Here is a 12154-nt window from a genome sequence, read left to right as displayed (position 1 = left end):
CATATAATATATTATTTTATCTTTTAACATGTGTTGCATTTTAGCTGTAATTCAGCTCAATTAAAACTAAAGTTGAAATTCCTTGAAGTGGACTTTAAGGCTCCTGCTTGCTTCCCGTATGCTTCTCTTCTACCAGAGGCAATTCTTTTTTGTACATATTAGATTTATAATTTTTAAAAAACTTGGAGTGATAGAGTGATTTGAATAGGACCTGTTATTTAGAGTATAAGAGATTTCATGAAAGGGAGTTTTGAGTAAGAGTTTGAAGATAATGTATTTTAGGACAAGGTATAGTTTTACACATACATAGGCTTAGCAGTAGGCATGTACATATTTCTGAGCAGTGGAGGATGGCAAAATGACAAAGGGATAAGACAGTTGCACTTCTGAAGTTAAAGCATATACCTAGGGACTTCCCTGGTGGTGCAGTGGTTAAGAATCGGCCTGCCAATGCAGGGGACACGGGTTCGAGCCCTGGTCTGGGAAGATCCCACATGCCGCGGAGCAACTAACCCTGCGTGCCACAACTACTGAAGCCCTTGCGCCTAGAGCCCGTGCTCTGCAACAAAGAGAAGTCACCTCAATGAGCAGCCCATGCACTGTGATGTTGAGCCCTGCTCAACACAACTGGAGAAAGCCTGCATGCAGCAAAGATGACCCAACCCAGCCAAAAAATAAATAAATAAATTTATTTAAAAAAAAAAAGCATATACTTAGGAGTTGGACAGTTAGAATCATTTTATAATATTTGATGAGATTTTTGGTTACAGATGCCTGCCTATTTTTTAGTGGTCTAGATGGCAAGCACTGATTGAATCTGGTGTTACAGGCTCTGGAACTGGAATTTTCTTCCCGAAGCCCATAATGATAGCACTGGTACCATTCATACTTCATGAAAACAAAGTAAGAAAATTAAATTTTTAAATTGTTGAGTGGTTTGGAAGAAATTTACTCTAAATCTTATTATATACTTGATTATTTGTATTACGTTATCATTAATTCTGTGGAATGGGAGGGAGGACTCTAGAAGCTGATACTGGGCCCTGCACCTGCCAGATTCTTTTAGAGCGTTGATTTTTAAGCTTGCACAGACTAAATCTTGCTGGTTGAAGGGGGTTTCTTGAAACAGAAACATCTATGCTTTAAAAATTTTTACTATCTATTAATAGAAGTAGGCATACATGATATTTTAATGAGAAGGCTTGGAGGATTTGGGATTTTTCTTTTTAAATGGTAGATACCCCTAGGTCTTCAAGATTTATTTGCGATGAATTACCCAAGTTGAAATAAAAGTCTTTTGACTGATGATTTTTCCATAGACAAAGTTTACCAAGTACCAGGCTTAAACAAAACTCAGGTGAACATAACATAGTGGAAAATTTGCTGTATAAACAACATATAAAATAAAGATGACTGTGCTTAAGTAGGGGACATTTAAATGTTGGCAAACTGTTCAAATGTTCAGGTGGCATGCTTTTGACCTGCCATTTAACATACAATTAACATTCTAAGATCAGAGGCTGATTAGACAAGTTTGACAATTAAATTTGTGGGGAAGTGAATGGGCTTTGCAGTTTAAAATTAAATAATACACGTTGTCTGTTTAATTACTGTCCTATGTATATAAGTGATCACATAATAGAATGAAGCTGTGGGCTTAAAGTGAATTTAAGACTATAAAACTTTAATCACATCTGTTTTATAACTTTAAATTGATGTGATATGAAGATTAAAAATGAGCTCATCCTTTTGAAGAAGGCTGCTCTGCATATAGAATCAGTAAATCAAGATAATAATACCTGTTAGGTTGGAATCTTTTATAATGTTGAATGAAAATTTTGATAGTTTTTGATGAAGAGAACTGTGTCTTCACAGTTATTTGAAGAATATGTTAGGACTGTGTCTTCATTTCAGTGATTGTTAATAACAGACATAAAAAATTTATAAAAGGTTAGGTGGCGGTAGTGTTACTGTTTGTTTGTTCTCTTTAATTTGTTAATGTGAAAATAAGAATGACCTTAATATGAGTTCTTTGAGTTTCTGGGAAGATAAAATAAGGTAAAGCTGTACTTCAAATAGTTTTTGTTTTCAAAGGTTGAAATGTTATTTGTGTCAGATAAACAGATTATAGCATTAAGTTTGAAAGTAAAGCTGTGTGTAAGGGATTACATTGCTTTATCATCAAATATTGGTCTTTTTGTGGAAGCAGTGTAAGCAGTGATGTTTCAAGTTATCTGAAGTCTTTTTCTGAGATTCCTTAGTTTATGTTGGTAGACTTTAGGTTGTGTTTCCATAGAATTGTAGTCTAAATGGTGGTTTGGTTCCCAACCTAGCCTATAAAGCTTGCTTAATTCCTAAGGTAGCTAAATCATTTACTGCGTTTGTCTGCTGTGAAAAGTGACAATATGTACTGTTTCAACACAGGTAACCAAACAAACTATATTGCAACATATAAAGAAGTTTATAAAAACTCTGTTGGAGAAACGAGTTCTATTTTTATAAGATGAGGAGGAGCTAGATTGAGAGCATGATGGAGACTGGGGGGGACTTTGTGACACTGATTATTTTGTCTAGGTGGATCAAAAACTCACGACTTTTAATTTTGCTTGATACAGTTGTGTCACTAGCCTCTATTAGAGCTCTCTTAACTCATTAATGGAACTAAGTGAACAAGGTGAGAAGGAGGAAAATGGTTTTTCATTTTTAAAAATTGTGGTAAAATATACATAACATAAATTTCTCTTTTGTTTAACAGTTGAAAGAAATGGGGGAAAAATGGGTTAAAGAGGATGTGGATATACTTTGCAAAAGGGACTACCAGAGATCAAGTTTACTGAGCAGTGAGCTAGTGAGAGAAAAAGGCAAAGTGTGCCTAAACCCCCATGGGGAAGGAAGAAAGCTGGGGTTCAGCAAGTCAGCAGTTCTTGCGTCGTTTCTGGAATAAGGTCTGACTGGTGTTGGTGGGTCGGGGCCAGAGTCTGACCAACTGCTCTTATGTCAGGAAGGTTTATGATTGTATCTGGGGAAGTGGCTCTAAATTGTGAATTTCTTTGCAAGAGATTTTAATATAACTGTATTTCTCTACAATCTTGAGAATTAGGTTTCAGAGGCTGTATACCAGTTCTACTGGGAATAGAAATGAGAGGAAATGTAGCTGGTATAGAAACAGTAGAGGTTTGGCAGTGAATTCTTATGAGAGAGAAGGTACAAAGGGAAGGTAGACTCTGGGCTTAACATTGTACACTTATCTCTGTTGAAGGACAGGAAATAGATGGCATATCTCTTGGTATGAAGTTACTGTGTAAAGAGCTGATATCACATAACCATTGGTGTTGAGGATAGGTTGGGGGACAGACACTACAGTGTGGTTCTTTCATGGGCACATATAACTTACTTGAATTCAGCAGTATGTAGTGGGCAAAATGGGAAAAGAAAGCAACAACCAAACAACATATCCATTAGCATTGCATCGACTGTAAGCAGTAGAAATCAACTTTGGCTAATGTAAACAAAGGAATATATTGGAAGGCTGGCTCTCAGAAGAACCAGTCTCAGAAAATGGATAAGAATCAAGGGAAGCCAGGCATCAAGGACCAGAGCCGAGGTCAGGCGCAGGAACACTTGGAATAGGAGGCCACCACTGGCACTTGGTGACGGTGCCTCTGCTGTCGCTCCGAATCATTTTTAATCTATTCCTGTGCCTCACTGTCTCTCAAGTTAAAAGTTCTGGGAAGGGAGCATTTGGTTGTCTGACTTAGACCCTACCTCCAACCTGCTAGAGACAGGGATAGAGAAAATCTGGGCCTTTTGGTTTCCAATGTAAAAATGAAAACATCCATGTCCGTATCCTTTCTGTCACTTCTCCCCAGTGAAACTGAACAGTGACTGCTTCCTCCTTCGGTGCTCCACGGCTCAGCTAATAAAGTGCACTCCTTCCTCCTGCCAGAAGCTTGGGAGTCCTCCTCGACTTCTTCTGCCCCTCAGCCCCATAGCCAGTCGAGAGCACACTATCCCGTCAGTCTGCCTCTTACACGTTTTGAATTTATCCGCTTACCTCTAAGTAATTATTGCCACTGTAGTCCCACTTGGAGTACCATAAAAGCCTCGTAATTTCTCTGATCTACAGATCGGTTCCTATCCTATAGCAGTATACATTATGTGGGGGTGAACTTTGAAAAGTGCAGGTCAGATTGTGCTGTTAGTTTGCTAAAAGCCTTTCAGTCGGCTGCTGTTCCTCTACCTGCTCTTTCTCAGCTCCCGTGCCACCCTTTTAAACTGTGATGAGGGACTCCGCAAACTGCATTTCTCCGACTCCCTTGCCAGCTTGCCTCTTGTTGGGTTTTACCATGGGGAGGAATTCGGAAGGTGAGAGAAGCGACTTCTCTTGTTTCTACTTTCTTTACCCCTCCAGCCGCCAGCGACAGCTGTTACTTCGTTCCCAGCTTCTTTTGGCACTCCCAGCACCAACCGCACTGCTCCCTCTCAGAGGTGCCAGCTTCTGGAGGGTGCATCGTAGGCAAATGAGTGCCGCTTGCATTTCCTCACCCACTAGGCTGTTTGAGCATCCTCCCTTCTGTGCCTGCTCCGTAGAGATGGAAACTTGAGGTGCTGTGCTCCTCTCCTTAGAGGTCCAGGTCTCAGCCATTTGGTGCCACCTCCTTAGAGGTTTGAGCCCTGAGTTCTGTGGACACCCCCCCCCCCCACTTCCAGGCCCCGCAATGCCCATCCTCCAAGCTCCTTGCCTCTGATAACACGCCTCTTCCGTTTTGTTCCCCCAGCCCTTTAGGTGGTAGTGCTTCCTGCAGTTACTCATCTCTTGTTATCTTCATCTTCCCTTGTTAACCTTTTCAGCTTTGCAACATCTTTGTAACCAGTTTCCTGTATTACCTATCTTGGGTTTGAATTACCCATTATGGTTTCTGTTTGTCTCATGCCAGGGGTTTTCCACTTTCTAGAATAAAGTGAAAAAGAGTTTTCATGAATCACTAAGCCCTTAACTACTTCTCTAGACTCAAGCCATGCCATTTCCCTCTTTCTCTCTATGCTTCTGTATTCTGAATTTTTTGTTGCCAAAACACGCACCTTCTGTTTTTGTCTCAAGGATATTGCAACTGGTAGACTGTACCAAGCACTGGTTCTTACCACACATCCCATCTACCCTTCCCTTTTCCCTCCACCCCCAACAGAAGTTGCTGGGTTAACTTCTGCACAATGCAGGTGGAGGCAGGATACTGTAGAGGTTGTCGAGATAGATTATTGTCTAGGTTTTAATAACACCTTTGCTATTTTGCCAGCTTTATGGCCTTGGGCAGGTTACAGTTTCAGTTTCCTCATCTGGAATATGGGGACAATAATTTTCTCTACATGGTAAGATTGTTGTAAGGCTTAATTGAGTTAATGTAGAGGGCTTTGAACACTGCTCCGTGCATAGCCATTGCTCGCTAAGTGTTCATAACCTGGTGTTACTATCAGCTACATGAGAACCCCTCTGGGATGCCTTTCCTGATATCTGAACTCTGACAGGTTCTGCCTTTTGTATGCTCCTGTAGTGCCTAGTACTTCACCTTGTCAATACTTATTATGTTTGGGATTATTTGTTTAATGTCTTGTTTTCTTGCTAAGGGTACAAATTATATGAAGTTAGATGAAGAACCTGTGCTGTTCATTGTTATATTTCTAGCATCTGTGCCTGATAACTCGTTGGCCCTTTAGTAAATATTTAAAACAATTAACTGGTTAATTATTTAAAACAAAAAACCATAGTGAGTTTGATAGGAATTGGTACAAGAGAAGATGGTGGTGAAATGAATCAATTTACATGATCAACTTTTCTGTTTTTATTACCCACTATGAATGCTTTGTAATAGGAGAGGAGAAACACCTGCTAATTTTGAAGCTGCTGTGGTATATGACCATCAAGGTTTAACATCCCATCTTATTTTATTGCCAAAGGAAAAAACATTTCTCAGACTCTGACTAGACTATATTTCTATTTTTTGTTTTTTCTGTAACTTTAATATTTCCCCCCCTGGCTTGTAAAAGCAATTTGTGCTTATTTCTAAAATTTCTTAAAAGTACAAAAAAGTATAATGAGGAAAGCAAATATTATTGATAATTCCGCATAGAGATGACAATTCTCTGGTGTAGGCTTTCCTGTCTATTTTACTATTCATACAGAGTTTTATCTCCCTACCCCTCATAGTCATACATTCTGATTTTTAACTTGCTTTTTCTTCATTTAATATATTGTGGATCTCTTTCCATATTAATGAATATTGGTGATAAATTTAAATTATAAGATGTGTAAAGATTATTTTACCCTCAGACTACTATTAGGAATTTGAGTTAAAACTCTAAGGTGGTATTAGTTACCAATACTTTGTTTTTAATCAGTTTTCCTCTTTAATTATGTACTTCCTGAATTGTATTAATGTATAATTGGTGGTTTTACTTGATTAGCTATCTCACATCTCAGTGACTGCTGCGAAGGATAGTTTCTAGTCAAGCTGGAAAACCAGTATTTAAAGTAAAGCAGTTTATACGGGAATTCCCTGGTGGTCCAGTGGTTAGGACTCTGTGCCTTCACTGCTGAGGGCCCAGGGTTTGATTCCTGGTCGGGGAGCTGAGATCCTGCAAGCCGCGCAGCGCAGAGCAGTGATAAATAAAAAAAAAAAAAAGCAGTTTATAAATTTGGCTTTTCTCTTATTTATATGGTTTGGTATATATACTTCAATATAAAAAGGGAATCAATGCTTTCTAATCCAGTGAAACTTCTGTATTTTTGTCTTTTAATGAGAATGTATATAATACAAATAATTTGGTAACTCTGTATATTAAATTTGCAGTTGAGGTTATTTCCACATTCCTTACCTTTCTTCCCTAACAGGAAGTAGCTTCTTATTTTTCATGGGTATCACGTAACAAAAGTACATGTGATTCGGAATGACTGGAGTTCAAACCAAAAATCACATTCCAGAAACTTCTGTTCCAAAGCCTGAAAATTTATATGTGCAGAAGAATCCCTGAATACCAACTGCTAAATAATTTCTCTGATATCTCTGCATATGTAAGCTGAGTTTCCCATGAGCAATCCTTTATAGTGAATTCCATCTTCTAATGCCTTTCCTTCCTTGGTCTTTTAAATCTGTTTATGCATAAGTATACATAGATAGTATTTTCTTTTAATTGATATTCCACTTGAAGTAAAAAGTATATATATATATATATATATATATATATATATATATATATATATATCAAATAAGTGTGTTAAAAAATGAATAGAGAATAATTATGACAGAAAAAGCAGAATGTACCAGCACCCTGGGATTTAATACTTATTCTATTTGAACATTTTATTTAATTCTGAGCTTCTGGGCAGCCAGTGAAAAGGGAAATATAATTTCTGTTGTCATCTTATGATCAGAAGAGGGAAACCATTTCTTTCTTTCTTTCTTTTTGGCTGTGTTGGGCCTTCATTGCTGCACGCGGGCTTTCTCTAGTTGTGGTGAGTGGGGGCTACTCTTCCTTGTGGTGCGTGGCCTTCTCATTACAGTGGCTTCTCTTGTTGTGGAGCATGGGCTCTAGGTGTGTGGGCTTCAGTAGTTGTGGTGCGCAGGCTCAGTAGTTGTGGCTTGCGGGCTCAGTAGTTGTGGCTCGTGGGCTCAGTAGTTTTGGCTCGCGGGCTCAGTAGTCATGGCTCGCGGGCTCTAGAGTGCAGGCTCTGTAGTTGTGGCAGACGGGCTTAGTTGCTCCGCGGCATGTGGGATCTTCCCGGACCAGGGCTCGAACCCATGTCCTCTGCATTGGCAGGCGAATTCTTAACCACTGTGCCACCAGGGAAGTCCTGTTTATTTTTTCTGAATTCAGAAATTTGTTAGCATAAGCCAGCTTTTCTCAAACTGTGAATATAGAATACTAATTCTGGACTTCCCTGGTAGCTCAGTGGTTAAGAATTCGCCTGCCAATGCAGAGGACATGGGTTTGAGCCCTGGTCCGGGAAGATCCCACATGCCGCGGAGCAACTAAGCCCTTCTGCCACAACTACTGAGCCTGCACTCTAGAGCCCGCGAGCCATGACTACTGAGCCTGTGCGCCACAAATACGGCAGCCCACGCGCCTAGAGCCCGTGCTCTGCAACAAGAGAAGCCACCGCAATTAGAAGCCCGTGCACTGCAACGAAGAGTAGCCCCTGCTCGCCGCAACTAGAGAAAGCCCATGTGCAGCAATGAAGACCCAACACAGCCAAAAAAAGAAAAAAAAAATTAAATTAAAAAAAAAAAAGAGGGCTTCCCTGGTGGCGCGGTCGTTGAGGGTCCGCCTGCCGATGCAGGGGACGCGGGTTCGTGCCCCGGTCTGGGAAGATCCCACATGCTGCGGAGCGGCTGGGCCCGTGAGCCATGGCCGCTGGGCCTGCGCGTCCGGAGCCTGTGCTCCGCAGCCGGAGAGGCCACAACAGTGAGAGGCCCACATACCGCAAAAAAAAAAAAAAAAAAAAAAAAAAAAAAAAAAGAAAAGAATATTAATTCTGCTGGATATTAACAGATATCAGGATTAAGTTTAGGAAATAATGGGCTAAATAAGATAAACAGACTTTTGTATGTTTTCTTTTTTTTAAACTGGAGAAAAAGTTTAATAACATGTGTACTTCCTATATACATGGGAGAGACCCAGGAAAACTGAGTTACTCCTTACATGTTTTCTTACAACCTTAAATGTTCCTGATATGTATCTTGACTTTCCCAGAGAAAGATATAGTGTTTCCCTAATTTGTTTTGCCATGAAATCCTAAAAGTAAATAATAAGCTTTGCAAAATGCTGACCTAGGTCCTTAAACAACATGATGGATTGTGTCTTCAGTACCATTTTTGCAGAAGGTATCACAAGGCTTTTTTTTTTTTTTGCAACAAGGCTTTTTATTTGCCTTATTCCTTTTTTTTTTTTTTGGCCAGTCAGCGCGGTATGCAGGAGCTTAGTTCCCCAACCAGGGATCGAACCCATGTCCCCTGCAGTAGAAGTGCAGAGTCTCAACCACTGGACCGCCAAGGAAGTCCTTATTTGCCCTATTCTTATGTTGATTTAAATTCTCTTTGAAACACCATGCAGGGCAAGTTGACTTCTTCAAGAAGACTAGACTCTCCCTATCTACTAGGATTTGTCGCTTTTGGAAAGCATGTGCAGGAGAGCTTTGGGAACTAAGTATTCCTGTTGTCTGCCAACCTGCTGGCCCGTCAGTTGGTCTGACTTTCTCAGATGCACAGTCAGTCCAGACTGAGGCTGATTTTCTTTTTCCAAGTGCAACCTGAGTCTTCACAATCCCCATCTCCTAAGGATACAGCTCTTTCAATACATAGCAAGGGCCCGAGTCCTTCACCTCCTCTCCAGGGGCCTGCTACAACTAATTATTTTGAAAACACTAGTAACAGCATGCTTCCAATCCAGTCCCCAAATGTCAGCCCCTTTGGTCTGCCTTGCTGCTCTTCAGCCTGTTGTCACACACGTCTGTTACCTTAATCAGCCCTCCCATTTCTCCTCGTCTGTCTGAACATGTCTCCCTGTTTTTTAGAACACTTGTTTATGGGAAACAAATTGTCCTCTATATTAGCCGCCATGTACTACGTTTGCTTCCGTCTCTTTGTTGAACGTTTCTTCTGTCCCCCAGCCTTAAGTTGATTTAGCTCCGTCTTTGAGTTGTTGCTTTTTTTTTTCTGACCTACCTCATCGGTAGGAAATTAGGCAGATGGTCCGCATTCTCCTCTGTTCTCAGTGGTACATCCAGACTATTAGTCTTTCAGTGTTTCATTTAACAACAAACAAAACAACACAGTGATTCTTCTGTTCCTTTGAGGCTCATGTCTTTTAACTTTCTAATTTATTGCTGTCAGATTTCTCTCATTCTTTGAAGAGTTTGGTAGCTGGGTATGGTCTCCATTTTCATCCCAAATCTTGCTATTATCTGTTTGGTAGTATAGCCTGTTGGTCTGTAATTTCCTTGACTTGAATTCATCTGGACTTCATATATGGTGTGCAGTAGAGCTCTGTTCTTGATGATCAACTAATTGGGAATCAGTGATAGTAACTTGGCCATTTGAAGGATGACACATTTTAAAGTATATAAATTCCCCCATATATTGATTGGCTAATAAAAATTCTCATGAGCTTGTGTTAAAAAATATTTTAATTTTATAGTAATGAATGAGAGTTGTACCTGAAATGGTGGTATCTGGTTATATCATCACATTAACTCAAAGAGAGGGGTTAGCTGTTCTGCTCACTGTTGTGTGGTAGAAGGAACATTGGATACTTTGATGTCTTGCCATTTCAAATCACTTTCTTTTTTTACTGCAAAGTGAAGAGAGTAACCCCTAATTTGTATAGTTGTTGAGCCAATAAAATTCCGTAATTACGTATATGTGTGTTTGTGTGTTTTGTAAACTTTGATGGTTAAGATCTAATAAAAATTAGAGAACCGTTCTCTCCTAAGATGGGTTATAAGGTTGCTCTTGAACATCACATTGTTTCCATAAAAAGCTTTGATTTCTCTATACCCTATGTTTTTTATAGGAAACAAAAACATCTTTAAAAAAGATTTTGTTATTTGTGGTACTTTAATCTGAATGATGGTGGAGGGGGGACTCTGGTGAACATTATTCCAGGCAGCTATTGTAAGTCTAAGGAAAAACAATTCAACTGTTATTTCTTATGACTCTATTCTTGAATTTTACTGTTAATATTATCTTTTTAATGTTTCATTTAAGGTATATGATGTTGATTGATGGCACAAATGAAGTTTTTATGATTGATAGAGATAATTCAGTGTTTCATGTTTCAAATCTGGAATTTCCATTTCGTAAAGATCTCCGCATGCATTTATCAAATACTCTCCTAGATGGGGTAAGTCATATTTTATCTTTTTTTAAAAAAAATCAAACATTGCTGTTTTTCTTTCTTGTGCAAGTAAATGTGTATTTTTAATAATTAAACAGGAAATTTAGAATCAGATCCAGTTTTTTAAAAAAGTTTTTTTTATTGGTGTATAATTGACAGTTAAAAAATTGAATCTAGTTTTTGTTACGATGTGAAGTTCCATTTATCTCTTACCTGCACTTACTGTCACTTGATCATTGTCTTAGATACAGAATAAGTGAACAAAATTAAATCTTAATTTTTTTGTTCTTTGTGATTGAAAAAAACTCTTATTGAAAAACTCATTTTATTGTTTTACTTGTCAGTCGAATTTTAATTGAGTGATATGACATATCACATTTTTCCTTGGCTCTTTAGCTGTATGGACTAATAGTTCTTGTTGGAAGAGGATTGTGTCTTTGAAAGCAGCCACTTGTACTTTTACATTTGAATTTTGAAAACTGATAAGAATTTTCCCATTCAGAAAATCTATATTTAATAATCATAAAATTACTTGATTAAAAATATTTTAACTTTCTCCTGTGCAGACAGCTTTCTTCTCCCCAATTCTAAATGTATTGGTTCATTGTAAATAAAAATTAAAATAATACAGAACATTACAAGAAAGCTGGTAAAAATCACCTGAACTCCTACCATTGGAGTAACTTCTATCATCATTTTGATGAACATTATTCCAGACTTTTCTCTGTGCCAGAACATTCAATCTTACATCTGCTCCTGAAGGATTCACATTCATATTAGTAACACTAACTCAGAGCATAGATTCTTTTTTTTTTTTTTTTTTTTTTTTGTGGTACGCGGGCCTCTCACTGTTGTGGCCTCTCCCGTTGCGGAGCACAGGCTCTGGACGCGCAGGCTCAGCAGCCATGGCTCACGGGCCCAGCCGCTCCGCGGCCTGTGGGATCTTCCCAGACCGGGGCACGAACCCGTGTCCCCTGCATCGGCAGGCGGACCCTCAACCACTGCGCCACCAGGGAAGCCCCAGAGCATAGATTCTTAAACAGAATGTCTATCAGAATCTTTTGGGGAGTTGGGACCCCTTCCAGTCCCAGTAAGATTCTGAGTACAGGTGCCTCTGCCCTGGCTGAAAATGAGTACTTTGGTCAAATATGTACCCACGTGGATAGTTACATAATTTTGCATGAAAAGATTTAAATGTTACATCTGTTTTGTAATTTGTGTTGTTTTCACTTAGCAATGTGTTTTGGACCTTTTTCACATAAAAGTC

General features: G+C 39.2%; 1 protein-coding gene across 2 annotated transcripts in view; it reads left to right on the top strand.

Moving 5' to 3' along the window:
- Positions 1–12154, top strand: part of RNGTT (RNA guanylyltransferase and 5'-phosphatase) — a 239331-nt gene that overhangs the window by 59166 nt on the left and 168011 nt on the right. For both annotated transcript variants that reach the window (XM_081250785.1, XM_081250784.1), the window contains exon 9: positions 10758–10893. In XM_081250785.1, coding sequence (XP_081106911.1) covers positions 10758–10893 — 136 coding nt within the window. The remainder of the gene's footprint in view (positions 1–10757; positions 10894–12154) is intronic.

The sequence above is a fragment of the Mesoplodon bidens genome, assembly GCF_964165515.1.
Source record: "Mesoplodon bidens genome assembly, chromosome: 12".
Classification (NCBI taxonomy): domain Eukaryota; kingdom Metazoa; phylum Chordata; class Mammalia; order Artiodactyla; family Ziphiidae; genus Mesoplodon; species Mesoplodon bidens.
This window is presented reverse-complemented; position numbering and strand designations above follow the sequence as displayed.